This window comes from Acomys minous, assembly GCF_964271855.1.
Source record: "Acomys minous genome assembly, chromosome: 1".
Taxonomy (NCBI): domain Eukaryota; kingdom Metazoa; phylum Chordata; class Mammalia; order Rodentia; family Muridae; genus Acomys; species Acomys minous.
Genome location: NC_140483.1, coordinates 187,600,250 through 187,622,120, shown reverse-complemented (window position 1 = coordinate 187,622,120; position 21,871 = coordinate 187,600,250). Strand labels below are relative to the sequence as shown.

Below are 21,871 nucleotides of genomic sequence, written 5' to 3'. Positions count from 1 at the left end.
CTGGACATGACTGATACTACCATGTCCATCATAAAAGCGTTCAAATGATCATGTCATTCCTCATAGTAAGGAGTTAATCTTTTGTAAAGATGAAGAACTGCAAGCTTCCTTTTCACTCAGTTGTTAACTACGAAAACGACAGCGACACCTTAGGAGTATAACAAAGAAAAGAAAACTGCAATGCAACCAGCCACACATAGATTAAATAAACCAGGGACTGTTTTTTCTAGGAAGCATTGGAAATCCAGAATTGGGGAGGGGTGGGGGCTGGAGGGGAGGGGGAAAAAGAAAGAAAGAAAGAGAGAGAGAGAGAGAGAGAGAGAGAGAGAGAGAGAGAGAGAGAGAGAGAGAGAAAGAAAGAAAAAAGTCCTTGGGCACAATCACTCCATTATCAATACAGTATCTTGGGCTGTAGGAATGAGATCTTGACCGTGACCTGTAGCAACTGTAGTGAGAAGGCGACCTTCTTCTGTGCTGTCAATCATAATCTTCATATGTGTTATAGCCTCGATCACATCCTCTCTATCATAGTAAAAATCTCACTGTCTACCACCGCCTCCACCACCGCTGTGAGTTGGTCTGCCCACGCAAATGCCTGGTGTAGGTGTGTGCGCTCTCTTGGTGATAGAAAATTCCACAGGAATTCCACCATTTGCTCTTTCCATAACCTCCTTGGAGTCATCTGTCCTCTCAAAATGCACAAAAGCAACTCCATGTGACCTCCTGGTTTGCTGATCATAAACCACGTTGACACCACTCGATGGTCTATATCCAGCAAACACGTGACGAAGATCTCCCAGGCCAGTGTTGGGATTTGGCTTTGCACTGCTGCCAGTATGTCTTCTGCGATTTAGACATCTGAGGGACTCCTACCTTGAGATCGTCTCCTATGGGAATGGGACCTGGATCGAGCACAGCGCCTCCTCCTTGACCTTAATCTGGATTTTGATCTTGATTGAGAACGGGACTCAGAGTGTTTGGAAACCCTTGATGGACTATAAGATTCTGACCTGCTCTTTCAGTGTAAGCCAGCAGGAGTTCGTGTTGGAGATCCGGACTGAGAGAGAGGCTCTCCGCCCGCTAACTTGTTCTCCTCTACATCACTCACGTCGGCCAGCTGCTTCCGAGAACTAAATGAGAGACAAGTCTTGGCTCCAGAGCCTACGGCCTAGTCACCCCACTGTCGGGACTGTGGGAAAGAGGACGGATTAGATCAGGATGCGCTCCACTCCCACCAGCTCACATGCAATTGGGGCAGAATTGCAGCTGGCCAGAAAGTGAAAAAAAAAAAAAAGAGTGGTTGAAATCCCAGGTGAGGATCCTAGGGTGCTCAGCACTCCCCCTTTCTATGAGGAGACCTCAGTAATAAATAGATTCAATATTGAGGATCTCATGCAAGCAGTCACAGCTGTTCTGATAAAGATGATGACTGATGTGCTCAGAGGACAGAGGACAGAATTCGGCAACACTCCTTTGCTTCTGCCTCATACATATTACAACAACTCCTCTCTTTGCGCTGCTCCCTAAGCCTTGGAGTGAATGATTATTCCAGCTCAGGCTGGGTACTGAGCTTGTGCCTTAGTTTGGGTTTACTGCTGTGACGAGTCGCCACGACCATGGTAACTCTTGTAAAGGAAAACATTTAACTGGGGCTGGCATGAAGTTTAGTCTGTTATCGCCATGTCAAGAAGTGTGGCCACACATGGGCAGACGCAGTGCTGGAGAACACGCTGAGGGTTCTACAACTTAACACAGAGGCAACAGAAGGGGACTGTCTCACTAGGCCGAGCTTGAACACGTAAGACCTCAACGCTCACCCTGCACTCACACATTTCCTCCAACAAGGTCACACTTACTCCAAAAAGGCCACACCTCCAAATGGTACCACTTCCTCTGGGCCAAGCATTTACACACATGACTCTATGGGGGCTATTCCTTTTCAAACCACCACAGCATGTAAAAGAAACTGGGACCTAGGTGAACAAATAGAAACCCTTGCTAATCTACTTTGATGTCACCCTTGGTTTGTGGTCACCTGGGCTATTGAACACTGTTAAGCATCTTAACTGATAGCCGATGTTAAGCCTTAACCCAACATAGGATAGTGGCATAAAAATACAAAAAAATTAAGAAAGAACAGTTGCCTTAAATGACGAAATGTCTCAGAATATTGCAAAACCTTTTATAAATCAACTTTTTAAAAGAATAGTCATGGGACTCGTTAAAATAATAAGATGACCAATTTCTCCTGAAGCTCTTCTGTCTTCTGGGCACTCTATCAAAAATTAATCATAGTTTGTTATGAATAACACCTACAGGCAGACATCTGATGCAATGAGGATCTCTTGGGAAACAAAGAGACTAACAAGCGAATGTCACTGTGGAACTGAGAAGTCTAATGATTTTAATACATTGTAGGTTAAATACTCCAAGGAAAAAGGGAGAGCTAAAGAATATTGTATTCTTTGTAAAGTTAGAAGCCTTGTTGCATAAACAGAAAAAGACCTTAATGTTTCTATTAGATAATTCTGTTTATCTTATTGTTACTTTAAATTTTTAATTAATAGGAAACAATTTACTGAGAGTTTAGTTTTTCATCATGAGGAATTTTATTGAAAATGTCTTCCTTTAAAAAAATGAAAGGGACAGCTACTTCATTAGAGAATTCTCCCAAATAATTAAAAAATAACTTATTTCTCAGTCTTTATAAAAGAGCTGAAGATATCAGCCATTACATCTAAGTCACAACCAGTCAGAGAAATACCTCCAAGCAATGTTAATGCAAATATTCTAAATTAAATATAAGACTTTTGATTTTTATATAGCTCAGTTTATAATTACATGCTCATGACCAGGTTAAATGTATACATTTAATAAAAGCAGGGCACAGTCTATGAAAGCCAATCAATATAATAAACAAAATTGGTGAGAAAAAAATGAAGGAAAGGCATCTCATCACTACAATCAATTCAGGACAGCAGTTTAAAATGAGTACTATAGAAGGGACCTCTCTCAATATTAAAGACTGGGATGAAGAAGCCACAACTAGCATCACGTTCATTGGAAAAGCATTAGAATATCTCCATGGTATGAATAAATCAAGAATGACCCTTTCAGCATTCATAGTCCACAACGCACTCAAATGTCTGTCGAGACCACCCAAACATTAAGGAAGACAAAAAGTACACTCTTACCTTGCATAGGCAGGTATTATTTTTATAAATGGGGCAAATACATTTAAAATACTCAGTCCCCAATTTCCAAATACATAATGTATTATTGTGTGTTGGTTGTGCTCTACCATAGGTCTACAGACCTAATTCATCTTGTATGAAGAAAATGCTATACTTAACGAAATCATGTGACATAAAACTTGCTGCCATCTATAAAAGACTTCAAAAAGTAAGATTTTTTATTTTCTAGGGATTTTTGTCAGGAGCCTCCCCTGCCATTCCTTGCATGGAGACTATTTTTAAATGGAAGTCTTCTATTCCCTTTAAGGCACCCCTCATGTTTAGATCTCCACTTACTGTATTGTTTCTAATGCGCAACCTGTCACATCAAGGCTAGTTCATGGCCTTGAGACTCATTCAAATAAACATCAAAAGTCAGGGTAATTATGAATCGGGTTTGTCTTTCTTTCTAGAATGAGTACCAGTGCTATCTCTCATGATATTTAACATTTTGTGCAAGGTTGAAAGATAAGCTAAAAATAACCCACCAGCCCCCACTGCTTTATTCTTTTTCTCTCCACTGGGCCTTTGGCCCACAGCTGGTCTGCTCATCCAGTTTCTTTCACTACTTGCTACTGCTTTCTTCTCTTTCTCTCGCCAAACTTTTATCTAGTAAAACCACTTATAAGCGTTTCCACTCTCACCCCACCCGTCAGTGGGATTATAATTCCTGTCTAAGCACACGCGTCTAAGGTCATTCATTTCATACGCTTTCAGAGCAACTAACCGCTTCCTCCTGCCGTCTCCTAGAACAGGGCTGTTCAGAGCAGCAATTTGGTTGGCCTAATCTGTCCCTGTTTCTGTGGCTATATCTAGATATTCTAAAAGGGACCACCATGCATACCTTAGGTCCTGGTAGGTCTTCTTGCTACTGAAAATAGACAGCCCTTGGACATGTCCACGGCATCTTGATTTCCCCCTTCCTCAAGGTAGACTGTTCAAATAGCACCTTCCGTCTCCTAATCTCTTTCTCTCTTTCTCTGTCTCCCTGGCCAAAAGTCTCTAAGGACACCTCTCCCTACTGACAGCCACAAAGCCTGAGGCCTCAAGCTGCTAACCTATCTCCAGAATCTATTTTTTCTCTCCTAAAGAATTGATCACAACTTCCAAAAGCAACTTTATCTCTATAACCCTTCCTACCCACTACCAAGAGCATGTCACTTAGCATCCCTGCCTGGTCGCTCCAAAGCCAGAATCTCTGTCTGTCTCCTTTTCTGTAAACTGCATGTAAAAATTCTGAGGAAAAAATAAGGAAAACAACTTCCAATTCAACTTCTTCAGAACATCATCAGCAATCATTCAAAGTCTTCCCCTCAACACCTAAATGTCCTTCAAGTGATGAAAAAGTGGAGCATATAAAATATGGAATAATACTTAGCTGTAAAAAAATGAAATTAGCCAGGTGGGGGTGGCACACACCTTTAATCCCAGCACTTGGGAGGCAGAGGCAGGCAGATATCTGTGAGTGCGAGGCTAGCCTGGTCTACAGAGCGAGTTCCAGGACAGCTAGAGCTGTTACACAGAGAAACCCTGTCTTGAAAAAGCAAAACAACAAACAAACAAACAAAAAACAAATCCCCCTAAGAAAAAAGAAGAAGAAAAAGAAGAAGAAAACCAACAACAACAACAACAAAATGAAATCATGCACTTTGGATGAAACTAGGAAAGACTATCCTGAGCAAGGTAACCAAGAGCCAGAATGACAAATGACACACGTTCTCTCTTTTGTCAGAGGCTCCTAGCTCCAAATCTTCAGATGTGAGTACATACTCTGTAGTGACTGCACAAACAAGGAACTGCTAAGTTAGGAAGTGGAGGAGCAACAGAGAGGGGAACAGCATGGTACAAATGACTTAATGAAGAAAATGGAGAAAGGGAGCCTCTACTGAGGGAGACAGATACATACAGAAGAAGGGAGGAGGGAAAAAGAATAGTAAGTAGATCTGAAAAAGTCATAATGAATCATACTATTAACTACTGACCATAAAAGACTATAATACATACAGGTCTGATTTTCCTCAAAGTCTCCCTTCAAAGTTGTCCAAGATACTCCCAAAACATTGACTCTATTACTATTGCCCTTAATTGCTCCCCAGAGATGGAGGGTAAATCTCTGTTGCTGAAGACATTATGTACTTCAGACATGGTGCTAAAAGACCCTTAAGTGAAGCTGAGCTAAGTGTCTCCTCTATGAGGACAGCTTTCATGTTACCAGAAGGCACCATGCAGGCTTCCAAAGGAAAGAAGAAGCAAACAGTGCTACTCAGTTTTGGCTCCTGGGAAACACAACAGTGACCGGCGTATGATAACCTTAAGGGTACAATAGTGCGTGACGTGGTGGTAACCAACAGATCTCAAATGGGACGTAATACATACTCAATAAGAAGAATTCATGCTACTGAAACCACAGATCTTGGATGAGAACCTACAGTCACTACTTTACAAAACTAGCATGATATCTAACTACACACCGAATATTTGTCCTTATATCCACAGACAAATGCCGTCTTCCTGCGTTGTCAAGAAGTCTTAGCCTTGAAGCATACAGAGACCATTACAGCAAACCCAAGCCACTAAAACAGAGTTGTGGAGCCCAGTCACAATGCATATAGCTACGAAACAACTCCTGCACGTTCCGGAAGAGAGGGTAAAAACACTGCGAAAGCCCGGGGATCAGAGAGTTTGCTGTGTTTCTTGGCAATGTCAAAAGACAAACACCCACAAAGCCTCAACATGGCTGCCAAATGATAAGCTGAACATGGACAAAAACAGTAGACATGCAGCTGGGCGTGGTGGCACACGCCTATAATCCCAGCACTCAGGAGGCAGAGGCAGGTGGATTGCTGTGAGTTCCAGGCCAGCCTGGTCTACAAAACAGGTCCAGGACAGCCAAGGCTACACAGAGAAACCCTGTCTTGAAAAACAAACAACAACAACAACAACAACAAAAAGTAGACATGCAGAAGTAAACAGAGGAAGTCCCACAAGGCCTCACGCTACACAAAGAAGTACAGACAACCAAGGAATGTGGAGGGTGGGAGAAATGGTCTTTCCCGAGGAAAAGCACACTAACCTATTATCTAATGACTGATGTTCATCCCTGAAAACATACATTATACAGACTAAACCAATTATTTAGAATACATATTGTGTGTGTGTGTGTGTGTGTGTGTGTGTGTGTGTGTGAGAGAGAGAGAGAGAGAGAGAGAGAGAGAGAGAGAGAGAGAGATGGATTTGAAAGAGAAAGGAGGGGTATATAGGAAGGTTTGGAGGGAGGAAGGGGAAGAAAGAAATTATATAATTATATTGTAATCCCAAGGAAAGAGGGGAAATTATAAAAAGTAAAAACCCATTTTTCCTTCTTTTAGTGCCATCGATGACCAGCAAAACCCCACTCAGGAATTTCTCATGGTCTCTTCACTCGTCTTGGTCCCATAACCACCCACCTCACAACCCAGGCACTCTCATATAAACTCCCCAGCCTTCCCTTGTTGCCGCACTTGGAATAAAACAGCCTGTCACCCAGATCGCTCCTGCCTCTGCTGACCCAGTACCCTCTCATGACGTCTAGCACTCATGTTCATAGGTTTAACAGGCCTTCTCAGGGAAGTAAGATATACAGAAAAAGCCCAGCCCCTTATGAACTCATGCAACATAAATTTTGTAGTGTCTATGTTATTAAACCTCCTTCTAGGGTACTAACAGGTAGCCCAGACTGGTAATGAGGTGATGCAATCTATAAGACATAAATCATTACTTTCACTATGGCGGCATTTAGAGATCATTAATGAATCACAGAAAGTAAGAGGTTTTTTGTTTGTTTGTTTGTTTTTGTTTTTTGAGGCCAGGTCTCTCTGTGTAGCCCTGGCTGTCCTAGACGTGCTCTGTAGGCCAGGCTGGCCTCAAATTCACAGAGATCTGCCTGCCTCTGCCTTCCAAGTGCTGGGATTAAAGGCGTGCGCCATCATGCCTCCCTAGGAAGGAGGTATTAAGCCCCTGTCTTCCCTAGCTACCACCTGTGCTGTAGTTTTAAAAAATTATATATGACTATATTAAGGAGGTAGCTTAAGGGGGATGCCTATTATTAGAGCAGTGTTATCTAACCCGCTAACCCGCTATCACATCAGTAAGGCACAGGCACCTGTTGTATTTTAAATAAGCCTTACTTCACCTGGGGCTGGAGAGATATTTCCCCTTAAGCTAACTCCACCCCAGGCCTTGCGTTTTAATCATTCCTGTCTGAGCTACTTCCCAATGCGTTCCATCCAGTCCGCTTCTCTCCACGCCAGCCTCAGAGTTCTTCCTATCCCATGGGCAGCTCGGCTTCCTCATCCCCGCCTGCCATCCAGTCTCCCCCTCCTCTTTCTTCCCGTGATCCTTTACTCCTCCAAGCACTTGAGCCTTGGCCAGGTGTCATTAAAGCACAGTGATTGGAGCCCCGGGAGGATGTGAAGTGTGGGCTGGAGACTATGTTAGAGAAGTGTGAGCCAGGGTACTTACTGCAAGAATTCAGATCCGGGCCACAGTGAAATGGATTTGGAATAAACTGCTGTCTTGTGTATCAGCAAGCCAGTTGTTTCTTCCTGCGCAGAGCCATAGAATAAACTATTTGACTTTTGCAACTCTAAAATTTAGCGGCTCACTCAGGATTTCTGTACTGGGGAAGTCAACCCATTGGTCTCTGGAAAGCGGGAGATGTGTCCTGCCTCATCTTTCAGGGGTACACTCTACTGGACCTTTATCTCTCCCCAATACTCTCAATTAAGATAAAGGATTGCTGTTGTTTTTCGAGACAGGGTTTCTCTGTATAGCCTTGACTGTCCTGGAACTCACTCTGCAGACCAGGCTGGCCTTGAACTCACAGCCATCTGCCTGCCTCTCCCTCTCGGGGTGCTGGGATTAAAGGTGTGCCACCACTACAGCCCAGCCCAAGAGGAGTTCTAAGAGAAGAAAACAATCCAGGGAAAATTGAGCCAAGGAGGCAACTTCATGCACACAGTGTTCAGTCTTCAGTCCGCCTCCCTATGATGTCATTGCCATGGGGGCGTGGCTCTGCCCAGGACCATATGAAAGGACAAACCATCCCTTGGCCTCCTGTACTCCCTCTTTCTCTACTCTCTCTTCTTTGTACTCTTCCTGTCTCTGTGTCTATCTCTGTCTCTGTCTGGGGTTCCCCTCCCTCCTTCCCTTTCTCCCCCATGTTCATTTAATAAGCTCAGTATAACACACTATCTGAGACCTTGTATCTATCACTACCTCATTCTCATATATAAAATACACCAACGTAGGAAATCTGGGCTATAAAATACTGCCTTGGTGGTTTGGGACTTTTAGAAGAAAGAGTCATAAACAGCAGCAACCAGGCAAACCTTACCCGGGAGCCCAAACAGGAAAAGCTGACAAGGGAACTTAGCACTTCTTGACCATTGGGAAATGTGAGGAGATAAAGTGTCACCAAGACATTCATCATGTTATTCCAAAAATGGGACACAAAAGGTCGCCAGAGAATTTAAAAGGCCTCTGTTTGAAACGTTTTGTAGCTAGCCCAACTGTTCAACACGCTGATAGAAGCCTGAGAGGACAAGCTCCAACACATTGTAAAAATTAATTTTAATTTAAAACTTAAAACCTAAAATTAAGTAAAAATTTTCTTGGAACAAATTATCATCCTGAAACAATAAATCTAGAAAAAATACCAGAAGGTTTTTGTGATTTTAAATTGAGCAAAGATATTTTTAAAATTAAATCACATGTTTTGAAGAAACTATCTGATTATATGATGACCAGCCTGCTCTTAAATTCCAAACCCTCCTCCCTCAGTCTTCTGAATGCTCAGGTTGTAGGAACGTACCACCATGTCAGCATCAACGATCTTTCGTATAAGACAATGCAAGAACCTCAGGACAAGAACAAATTAGTGTATTACATTTAATTAAACGTCTCCTCTTAAGAGAGCGCTGTGAAAATAATGAGATAATGAGGTACACGCTGAGAAAATATTTTAATTCTTATAGTTTATTTCAAATCTCAATAATAAAAAAATAACTTCCCAGTGTGGATAAGATTTAAATAGACACATAATAAAACAAAAACATGCAGGTAGAAAGTAAGCATATGAAAATGTTTTGAGCATGATTTGTAATTTAGCAAATGCAACTTAAATCAAAATGAGACACCATTACAAATTTTCTAAAAGTTGACATTAAAAAAAAAAGGAGAGAATACCAACTGAAAACACAGAGGATCTAAAACATGCACTGAAATGTGAACTGTTAAAGAATGGAAAATTGCAGCAATTTCCAAAACATAGAAATATGCACCAACTCTGTTAGGGTCCGAACATGCTGAAGAAAAGACTCCAGACTCAAATAGTATTATGCAAACAACAAAGAGCATTTATCCTGCAGGATCCAACATGTTGGGGTGACCATTCAGATATGATGGTGACTCCCAATAGAGCTTGTAGGCCCTTTTTACAAGCATTTAAATTCCAAAAGGTGGTTAAGTAACCATTTAAACTAGAAAGCCCGGGCAAACTGAGTAAACACATGGGCAACTCATGGCCAGGTCATGAGTTTAATCATGAGGCAGAAGATTTCCAGAGCAGCAGTATATCTTTTTTACCCAATTATACCAGCAGTAAAAACCATTTTTAAACTAATCTTTCTCTGGCCAGGTCATGGCCGGCTCTGGTTAGCTGCCCACTCCTTGCAGCATTTCCTGTGACCGCTGAGCCCACCTCTGAAGAATGGAGGAGGCCCAGGCCTGCTCTGAACCTGTTGCTAGATTACATAACTGGTGGGCGGGGGTTATGGGGCACATGCACACATATCCATTATAGCTGTATTTGTAATAACTGTCAAGTAAAAACAGCTCAAATATTTATCAACACATGAATGAACAAACTGTAGTACACTCATAAGATAAAATGTTATCCAAGAATGCATTATACCAAACTATTGATGATGATACAAGTTTTATTGTTGAGTGATTATTACTATTTAATATTGATAATGATTTTAGTAAAATCAGTGTTTACTCTGTAACCAAGTAGATACCCGAACAACCACACAGAGAGACCAGGATGTGTTTAATTAGCCTATAGCACAATACTGTGCCGTAATTATTCCATCCTAAGCCTCCAAGCTAGTATAGCTTCCTCCCATTCAGACTTCCCACATTATACTTGCTTTTTACTCATATCCTAGGTCAGGCTCATTCCTCCTGCTGTTTCCTGGTCCTCTCCATGTGCATCCCTCCTGTCCTTCCTCCTCTTTCTCCTCCCCACCACCGGACCAAGATGTCCCACCCTATCCTCTGTCTTGGTCAACACTGGCTAGTTATTTTTTTTATTGGTAATAAAGACAGCAAATGGTGACATGTTTACACAAACTTGAAACTGGGGGTACTTAGAATAAACATCACAATGCAGTGCCTGGATTGAAACCAGATAGTGGAGTAGAGAAATCAACATCTGAATGAGTGGACAACGGTAAACTGTACATGGTCCATAAGAAAATTATACCAGCATTAGATATATATCAAAATAGTTATTAGGAGAGCCAGAACCCTCTATGCCCCATATGTGACACCTAAGGAAAAGGAAGCCAGTCCACAGGCTAAAGGCAGATCCAAGGTTATCCAGGGTAGGCATTGTTTTATAGGGAAAGTGGTGAAGGGTTAGAAAGGCAGAGTGCCCGCTTGCTCTCATGACTATGGGATGACTACACAAGGACACACATGTGTTAAAACACAACATATGTTAACACTTCAACTGAATGGATTGATAGCATGTTGATTATCCTCCATAAAGGCTGCTTAAAATAATTTATCAATGAAATTTGTCTAATTTATTAATTTTCTTACTAAAACACCAATAACTAATTTATACATGATTAAATAATTTATATTGAAGCATTTTGGGTTTCTTCACCTTTGGGAAGGATCTGTTTTATGATTTTATGGGTTGTATTCAAGATAAATATTTTCTGATTTGTATAATCTTTGTTTTGTTTTGTTGTTGTTATTGTTTGCTTTTTTTCCAAGACAGGGTTTCTCTGTGTAGCCTTGGCTGTCCTGGACTCACTTTATAGACCAAGATGGCCTTGAACTCATAGCAATCTGCCTGCCTCTGCCCTGGCTTAAATGTGTTAATTTTTTTGAGATGGGGTTTCTCCATGTAGCCTATACTGTCCTAGACTTGCTTTATAGACCAGACTGGCCTCGAACTCATAAAGATCTGCCTATCCAACTGCTGGAATTAAAGGTGTGCACTACCACACCTGGTATAATCATTTTAATGACAAATTTGAGCAGGTTCCTGTATATGAGGCAAAACAAACATGTGCTGATTCAATGATCTATTATTCCAGTTTACATTTTATTTATCATCAGCCTTGATTTCATTTATTGTTAGATGTGCAAAAATAAAATAAAATGAAATACATTCTTATCTTCCAGATCAAAGACTTCAAAAAGGAAGTATTGCTATAGCATAAACCAGGGGAGTGAAGACCAGTTTAGTTTGTGAGTCCCCCGTCCACAGAGTCAGGAGGAAAACTTCTGCTTGCTTCTCCTCAGGGCTTGCTTGACGTCTTTGTTCCTCAGGCTGTATATGAGAGGGTTCAGCATCGGGATGACGACAGTGTAGAAAATAGACACCACTTTGCTCTGCTCCATGGAGGACACAGCGCTGGGCTGTGCATACATGAAGAAAACGGTACCAAAAAACAAGCACACGGCCATCAGGTGGGAGGCACATGTGGAGAAGGCTTTCCGGCGTCCTTGTACCGTGCGGATCTTCAGTATTGTTGAGATGATGTAGATGTATGAAACAAAAACAGTCAAGAAGGTGCTGACAATAATGGAGCCACACAAACCCAGAAGAACCAGCTGGTTTATAAAGGTGTTTGAACACGCAAGGGATAAGAGCGGTGGGACGTCGCAGAAGAAGTCGTTGATCTCACTGGACCCACAAAAAGACAATGTGAAGGTCATGGTGGTCTGAGTGACAGCATTCAATGCACCCCACGAGTAGGACCCTGACACTAACACTGCACAGACCCGGTGAGACATACTCACAGAGTACAGAAGAGGGTTGCAGATGGCGACGAAGCGGTCGTAGGCCATGGCAGCCAGAAGGAAAGCTTCTGTGGTGCCAAACAGAGACAAAAAGAAGAACTGTGTAGCACACCCACTGAAGGATATTGTGTGGTCCTGTTTCAAGCAGTTTATCAGAGCTCTGGGGGCAATTGTGGAAGAATAGCAGATGTCCAAGAAGGAGAGGCTCTGGAGGAAGGCATACATAGGGGTGTGGAGATGTGTGTCCATCCTGATAATCACGATCATGCCAAAATTCCCCACCACTGCTACAACATACAAAACCAAAAAAGCCAGAAACAGCAACACTTGAATCCCAGGACCCCCTCTGAAACCAAGTAGAATAAACTCTGAGACATGTGTAAAATTTGCCATTTTACAACCAGAGCCACGTTGGATGGAAAAGAAATAGGAAACGTATGTAAGAGAAAATTTGCAAGCACAATATACCTTACAGGATTAAATTAAATTATAGACTTTTGTATGGCATCAGCATCATTCTGCTTATAATCTTGATCTACTGCGTTCCATGTGCCAGAAACAAGAAAAGAGAAAGGTGCCGCTGCAAGAGAAAGGAATTAGAAATAAATAATCATTGGAAAACAAAGAACCAACACCTGGGGACACATCAATATTATACTCACTGTATCTCATCAGCAACACACAGGAACTGAAACTACGAGGTATGTAACATCGTGTATTTACTTTATTCTCAATTTATAAAAACATGGAGAAATCTCAAAATCAAACTGCAAAGATAAGGGCTACAGGTTCAGCTCGGTGGTAAAGTGTTTACCTAGTTGTCTCAAGGCTCTAAATTGAATCCACAGAAACATAAAAAAGCACAAAGACAGAAATATAGTATTGGTTCACTTGTACCTTATAAGAATTGGTAAAAAATAAAATAAAATTAAATTAAATTAAAAAAAAAAAAAGAATTGGTGTGTTGAAAAAAAAAAAAGAATTTGTATGTTGGCCGGGCGGTGGTGGCACACGCCTTTAATCCCAGCACTTGGGAGAAGGCAGAGGCAGGCAGATCACTGTGAGTTCAAGGCCAGCCTGGTCTACAAAGCAAGTCCAGGACAGTCAAGGCTACACAGAGAAACTCTGTCTCAAAAAAAAAAAAAAAAAAAAAAAAAAAAAGAATTGGTGTGTTGGACACTATGGAGATGCTGGCGAGTGGTAAGTACTGTGCAAAATCATTTCACTTGGAGTCATGTGTCTCAATATCTCATATCTTACTTATGCCACACATATCTTAAATGTAAAAGCTTCAGACAAAAGCTCAGATTTTCAGGAGGCCGAGACTACACAGTGTGCACACTGCCCTTTCCCCTTTAAGACTCTAAAGGAGAAACCTCAGCTTCTAAAGACATCTGATAGTGCCTGCTCTGTGACATCTGCTTCCCAATCTAGCTGCTTAGCACGTTCTCTTTCTAACCTCTCTGCTTTTAGGCTTGCATATTTTATATCTGTACATCCTACTATCACCTCTTACAAGGGCCCATGTGATAACATTAGGTTCTTTATTTTTTTTTTAGATGTATTTATTTCTTATGTATACAGTGTTCTGCCTGCCTGTGTTTCTGGGCACCAGATCTCATTACAGGTGGTTGTGAGCCACCATGTGGTTGCTGGGAATTGAACTCAGGACCTTTGGAAGAGCAGCCAGTGCTCTTAACCTCTGAGCCATCTCTCCAGCCCAACATTAGGTCCTTTAAATGTGTCACAGGAATCTCATTTCTGAATTCCTCACAATTGTATCTGAAAATTTCCGTATGTAAGGAAACAGGACATATTCAATGGATCCATAAAATAGAATATATATGTATATATATCAATGTATGTATACGTGTGTGTGTGTGTGTGTGTATGTGTGTGTGTGTGTGTGTGTGTGTGTGTGTATAAACGAGAGGCACTATTCATTCCATGAGTGTATTTATTGGATACATTCTAAACAAGCTGATGAATTTTCATTAAAATATAAGACAAAATACATCAAACAACACATAAGTTACTCATAAAAATTAGATCTTTTCATTATAATTGATGTGCTGTCTTTCTTAAATGTGATTGCTAAACCCCCTTTTCATCTCTGATACACACGTATTCATGAACATTGCACAAATACCATATAAAAACCATAATTTAAGCATCCTCACTTGAACTTCAGAAGATTGGGATTAAGTTGTGGAGTGAGACTTCCACTTCTAAAGCAGTGAGTGATAAAGCTGTGTCTGTATGAGACAGGCATTTGTATGCATGGAGACAGCTGTGGTTTTGAAAATTTGTGCCTACCATTTTTCATTTTCTTATATATTGCTAAGAATCTCTAACACCCAAAGTTGTAGTGATATGTCACAGAGAGATAGTTCAGTGTATAGGTTAACATAAAGCTCTGGCATCAGAAACCACAGCCTTAATAGCACTGCTTTTGTGGTAACTTGACCTGTCAGACTGGGTATTGAGAGTAAAGCACTTTATAGGTGAAAGTATTTTGGAGAGTCCTGGCATACAGCAAGCACTATCTCAGTTTCAATGCTATTAATAGCTTAGAATATAGTTTCTCCAGTGCATTTGGATTCAAGTCTGTTATGTTCCAGAATCAATTGTAATTGTAATTGTAATTCTCAGCAAATTACGATTCATTTAGAAGACCCACTTATTTAACTATAATTGAAATATACTTAATATAACTGAGTCTTTGAGGAGCATTATGTTTTCTGTAAGATGGGCCTCACCAAAACATGTGGCACACTCCTTTCCCTTCTAGCTGAGTCTTGAGTTCCTCTTCAACTTTACAGCAGATTATGTACACACAAAATTTCCATGACACTTTGCAAGTGCCAGGAATAAAGAATATATAGTTTCCCCGGTATTGGTCATCAGAGATTTGTTCCCCAAGGTTATCTTTAACAAGAAGTGTTTGCTCAGTCAGGCAGCCAGGGGAGTGGCAACAGGAAGTCCTACAATAAGAGTTTGAAGGCAAAACAAAATCGAATACATATCACAATTCCTATTTTTTTAAAAATAGGAGTAATCCACACTTATAAGGATCAAAGGTGGAATTTTTGTTTTGTTTTTGTTTTCTCAAGACAGGGTTTCTCTGTGTAGCTGTGGCTGTCCTGGACTCACTTTGTAGAAAGAACCGTTGCCTTAAATGACGAAATGTCTCACTGATAGCCGATGTTGCTATGAATACTTTTGTTTTAACTGTTGTAATGATAAAATTGGGAGAATGATTCTAAGAAAATATCATGAAATATCCATATTTGCCAAAACAAACAAACAAACAAAAACCCAAACTGAATAAGACTGGTATTGGCAAATATTTGGGCATGAAATAAAAAAAATATGACTTTAACCCTGTAATCTATTGATATAGTCATAATATTTGGAAGATTTCCACTGAATTTATAATTTAAAAATCCTCTAATGTTCAGTTCCACATAACATTATAAAGTGAATCTTTTGGGCTGGAGAGATGGCTCAGAGGTTAAGAGTCTGCCCTTCCAAAGATCTTAAGTTCAATTCCCAGCAACCACATGGGGGCTCATAACCATCTATAAAGAGATCTGGTGCCCTCTTCTGGCGTGCAAGTGTACATGTAGGCAAAACACTATATACATAAATAAATAAATTTTTAAAAAACGTAAATTTTTTTTGCAAAAGCAGCATAATGAAACACATACCAAACAATCTTATTACAGATTTGAATTAACAGATAATTTTATATAGTTTATATCATAGTAGATTATATCTTCAAGGTTTAGAAGCTTGTTGTCGTTTTTCCACCTAAAATGTTGCATAAGGCCACTTTTACATCTGAATTTCTCAAAGTATAAATCACAGGGTTCAGACTGGGAGGTAACAGGGAGTAGAAGACAGAAATAAAGAGATTCGGTGATGACAGAGACTTTGTTGTTGTACCTAAATACGCAACAAACCCAGAAGACAAGAATAATGTCACCACAGTAAGATGGAGTACGCAGGTAGAAAAAAATTTAAACCTTCCTTGAATAGAAGGAATTCTTAGAATTATAGTGAAAATGTGAATATAGGAAACAACCATCAAGACAAAACAAATGAAGACAGAACAACAGCTAGTAATGATGAACACGTATTCTAGAATTTGGTCTCCAGGGCAAGCAAGCCTGAGGAGCGATGGAATGTCACAGAAGAACTGACGCACTACATTTCGACTGCAGAAACGGACAGAGACTGTGCCTGAGGCGTGAAGGGACCCGTAGATACACCCAGCGAGCCACGCTGCCACCACCATCTGAACACAGGCGCCTCTGTTCATGACGGCCTCATAGCGCAGAGGGGAGCAGATGGCGGCGTAGCGGTCGTAAGACATCACTAGAAGCAGGGCAAATTCGGCGCCCGCCAAAAATATAACGCAGAAAAATTGTAAAACATACCCTGGGAAGGAGATGGAATGGTTGTTAGTCACGAAGTTCACGATGGATTTGGGAACAGTGACAGAAATATAACATATATCAATCAGGGACAAATTCTTCAGAAAGAAATACATAGGAGACTGGAGATGCTGGTCTATAGTGGTGAGGGTGATAATAAGAGAGTTTCCCATTAGTGCTCCCAGGTATGTCGAGAGGAAAAGCGCGGCACACGCTTTCTGCAGCACCTGGTCATCTGGGTATCCCATGAGCAGAAATTCCGCGTAAGGCGTTGTGTTGGTTAGTGCCTCAGCCATTACGGCTCTTGTCTAGGGGAAACACAAAGGAAAGTATTATTGTTTCATTTACTTATGTCTCCGTCTTCTAATTTTATGAGTTTTTAAAATGTAAGTAACTGCTGAATAGTTTTATTCATTTCTCATCGAAGCTTTACAATATAATATTATAGGATGAATGGTGTCTTGCAAATTGGAAAGTCATCAATTAAGCACAGTAAGTTTTGTAAAACGGTATTAAGAATAGTTTGTCTTGCGTTATAAAATGACATCATTAACTTTATATAGTAGACAGAAATAAATAATCAAATCTGTCTATAAGCAAAGGAGTACACTGACTTTAATAAAATTTTAGGTAGCAAGATTTTTAACATAAAAATGTTCGATCCTCAATTAGACTTACAAATCTGCTTTGCTTCCCAGTGAAATGTTTTATTAGATGAAAGGGCATGTGGAAAAACCCAGCTGCTTCTCTCCTTGTTTGTCTCCACTGAGCTAGAGTACAGACAAGCAAGAAAACATAAGTGAGCAGAGAAAAAGGTTTCCTTTGCCTGATAAATGTGGGACAAGAACTGGGGTAGGTTGTGGGGTACATGAGAGGGTGATGTGTGAACACATCCAAAGAAAATGACATGTATCTAGACATGTATCATCAGCTCATTACTTTTCTGAACCAAAAGAAATACATACAATTATCTCAGCATGTTAGATACGATAACACAAACTTTTCTCTTTTTTTGCCTTTTTTAATTAATACTTTTTATTTCTTACATATACATTTATATTATTATACATATATAAAGTAAACTACATAGAACAAGGCTAACACAGTTTTTCAACAAATAATGCTTATATTATTTTTTAATTTGGAAAAAATCTACAGATTAAGGAAATCCAAAAACTTTATAATTAGAAATGGGAAGGTATCCATACAAATTTAATAGTATCCATATAGGTTATATAAATAAATAAATCAGCCAGAAAAATTGAGGTCATTAATTGTAAGCACCTGTTAATTATTATGGGAAGTAATGGCAGCAGGAGCAATGGGATGATGCATGTGGTCTCTCAATAAGGAAAATTCTTAACTTAGAGTCTATGTACATCAAGTATTCCCTTAAATCAACGTTATCTTAACATTTATTCAGATAACAAAAGTTGAGGATATTTATGAGGCACTATGACAGTTAAAATTGATTGTCAACAGGATTTAGAATTACCCATGAGCCTCTATAGCATACCTGTGAGGAGTTTTCTACATTTGGTCAGTTGAAACGGAAGACCCAGCTTAAATGTGGACAGCACCATTTGGTGAGCATAGGTTCCTGACTGTATAAAAAGGAAGCTAGCTGAACATCAGAACCCATCACCTTCTCCCTGCTGTCTGCAGATGCTCCTGCTACTGTCGCTCCCTTTTTTTTTTATGACTTTAACTTTACACTATGAACCAATATAAACAAGCTCACCTTTAAATTGACTTTGCCAGGGAATTTTCTCATATCAATTAGAAAAGAGGCTAATACACACATTTTTCTCTAATATTAGAAACATCACATTCTTCAAACACATTTTATCATATCAATTAGAAAAGAGGCTAATACACACATTTTTCTCTAATATTAGAAACATCACATTCTTCAAACACACTTGAAGACTAAAAATGGAATATTATGGGATATACATACAAATGAAGGCAACAGGTACAGTACACATGGGCAAATATAAAGATTCTTAGATGTGTTATTTCATCTCCTGAAAAACCTAATTTTATTATAAAGACTTACTATTAAAACTATTTTGTATTAATTTCTAAGATAATTGAAACATATGATAATGATTTTTAAATGTCAGGGAATAGCACTATAATGAAATATGCTGTTATATATTATTCAATATGCCATTAAATGTAACCTGTGATGTTTTAGAGTAATGTTGCAAATCATGAAATCATCAGGTCAAATTAAAGCTGGTAAGAAAATTGTATAGATAAAATGAAATGAGGACAGCTAGAGCTGTTACACAGAGAAACCCTGTCTTAAAAAGCAAAACAAAACAAAAAGAATATTTATTTATATAAAAAAGATAGAATAGAGGCTATTACATGACACATTGGTCAGACAGAAAACAAATGAAGAACTGTAGATATAAGTTCAAACATATAAATTCTTACATCAAAGTAAATGTGCTACATAGCATTTCTTTGTGTATAAACTACATTTTAAAAAATCTATTTATCCTTCTAGTGAATGATTAATTTGGTCATATCTTAACTATTATATGCAGTATACTTGTGAGTGTAGATGTCTCTGTCGCATACTGATTTAAGGTTCTTATGATGTGTGTGTGTGTGTGTGTGTGTGTGTGTGTGCGCGCGCGCGCGTTTGTGTCTGTAAAAATTCTATCACCATACATATGAATTTAAAATACTTTGAATCTCATATTTAAGGAAAAACCCTGCACACCTTTATAAACATGTAGACGCTAAGACAACTGCTGCAGTAGAGATAAGAGTGACACTCAGACTTGGAAGGAATGGAAGTTTCTTGGTCTAAGTGTTCAAAGCTGCGGTTGAACAAGTGGGAGAACTGTATGTTTTGGCATTCGTGGACATGTTGATTGGCATTATTTAATAATTTCACACCAAATACATATGTTACAAAAATAATATATACTTAAATTGTGTTATTATACATTGTATAAAATATTTAAATTCAAATTGAATGAACAAATACATAATTGAACACACTAATCAAAAGATTAAAATTATTAAACTCTATAAAATAATACCTAATTAGGTGCTAAGACAGCTGCCATAAATGGATGGGTAAGCAGAAAGCTGATATAACCATAATAATATAACATAAATATAATCAAACATAGGAACAAAGAGGAAAAAGAAAATAATTCACAGCAGTAAATGGTAAATTCATCAACATCTGACGCTTATAATCTGAAGTCAGAGATACATCTATAAATACAATTAGAAAATATATTATTTTTTTGGGGGAGGGGAGGTGGTGCACACCTTTAATCCTAGGACTTGGGAAGCAGAGGCAGATGAATCTCTGTGAGTTTGAGGACAGCCTGGACTATAGAGCAAGTCCAGGAAAGCCAGAGCTGTTACACAGAGAAACCCTGTCCCAAAAAACCAAAAAAAAAAAAAAAAAAAATCAGTGATTGATAGAATAAATAGAAAATATAAATAAATGTATTATAAGGCTTAAAATCAATAAATAAGCCTTATAAGTTATACATACAGACCACCACACACATTTATTTCTTTTGATGTTTATGTGGCTCAATAATGACTGGACAAATTAGTAAACCACAAAGAAAAAGTGCTTTAAAATCCTCAAAGCATATAATCATATTTTAATTAAATTAAGAATCAATATAACTATATGAAAAAATCTAGATTATTAAAAGTTGAGCACTCTGATCTAAACAGTTCAGAGATGGCTGACATTTCAATCACAGATAATTTGAACTAAATAATAATGACAATAAGCAGAGGGAATTCTGTGTATTCTCTCTAACCAAAAGCATTATAACATGCAATTGTATTATTCCAGTATTTTATGTTACAAAAGGAAAATATGTCAGAATTCAGTTACCCAAACTGAATTCTAAATATGCATTAAAGAGACTACAAAAGTCATAAAAGTCTATAAGGAAATCATGAAGAATATTGGTGCTAGTTCTCAGAAATGAAAACAGCAAAAGAGATGATGCACATATACTGCCCAGACTGCTAAAAGGACAGATTAACAATAAGTAGCCTTATTCTAAATAAATACTCATTCAAGTAAAAATAATGACATAAATGCAAAAATAATGATTTATGTGCAACAGACAAGTGTCAATCAGACCACAATAATCAAGGTGGAAAAGAAATGGAAATTCTAAATGTTCATTAAATAGGAATTTTTAACGTTCAGAAAAAAGCTACCGGTAAATTCTAGGTTAGAAAAAAAGTTTTTAAATTCAGAAAACAGGTGGTCTCATCTCAAAAATGTCTGATTATCAAACATTTGCATAAATGTTAGAACAAGTAAACATTACACATTGGTGGGAAGATTGGAGAAAGCTGGGAGATTTCTATACTATCATGCAGCAGCCTGAAAATGGCTAGGGCACAGCGGTGGAGACTCAGAGAAGGAACAGGTGAGCCAGGGGAGACTGGACTTTAGATCTGTAATAAGGAAGATAGCCACCGAGGCACACTGTAGGACGCACAGGAAGGCTCAGTGACTCCCACAGTCAAAGAATTCCACATACGAAATAAACACACAGAAAAGCTAGGTTTCCAAGGAGTCCTGCTGCCTTAGATCATTGTTGTTGGTGCCTGCAGTTTTTGTTTGTTGTTTTTTGGTTTTTTTGAGGCAAGGTCTCTCTGTGTAGCCTTGGCTGTCCTGGACTCCTTTTGTAGACCAGGCTGGCCTCGAACTCAGAGATCTGCCTGCCTCTGCCTCGCAAGTGCTGGCTGGGATTAAAGGCGTGCACCATCACACCCGGCTAAGTTTTCTTTCTTAAATGAATTTGGGCTTTTTGATTGCTAAAAATGTCTAAGAAAGGCTTACTGTCCTATCCTCACAGTAGTTTATCAGATTCCTTGTTAATACAACAAACTGTCTCGCATGATTCAGATGCTATGCTCAGTCCTGTTTACACCCCAGATTCCTTCAGCTTAGTACTGCTATCGTTGGCAATGTATGCTTTCAAGAAGAGCTTTAAAAACCTTCACTCCATGAATACTGGGAAAAGATGCCTCAGTGATCTCCACTTGTTCTCAGCTGTCCTTACTATTCTGCATGCAGGATAGGTAATGATGTAATGTTCTTAA

General features: G+C 39.2%; 2 protein-coding genes and 1 pseudogene across 3 annotated transcripts; all 3 read right to left on the bottom strand.

Moving 5' to 3' along the window:
- Positions 1-477: 477 nt before the first annotated feature.
- Positions 478-6,795, bottom strand: LOC311607149 (annotated as a pseudogene). Its single transcript has 2 exons — positions 6,680-6,795; positions 478-1,130 (listed from the first exon to the last, which is right to left on the bottom strand). The product of its transcript is annotated as an uncharacterized misc_RNA (transcript).
- Positions 6,796-11,780: 4,985 nt separating this feature from the next.
- LOC311595384 (olfactory receptor 9S13-like) lies at positions 11,781-12,707 on the bottom strand (the record flags this gene model as incomplete). Its single annotated transcript, XM_084778029.1, has 1 exon — positions 11,781-12,707. The coding sequence occupies one exon, from the start codon at positions 12,705-12,707 to the stop codon at positions 11,781-11,783; it is 927 nt and encodes a 308-aa protein (XP_084634155.1).
- Positions 12,708-15,898: 3,191 nt separating this feature from the next.
- Positions 15,899-17,073, bottom strand: LOC311607206 (olfactory receptor 14A16-like). The gene has a single exon (XM_084798883.1). The coding sequence runs from the start codon at positions 17,047-17,049 to the stop codon at positions 16,102-16,104; it is 948 nt and encodes a 315-aa protein (XP_084655009.1). The 5' UTR covers positions 17,050-17,073; the 3' UTR covers positions 15,899-16,101.
- Positions 17,074-21,871: the final 4,798 nt, after the last annotated feature.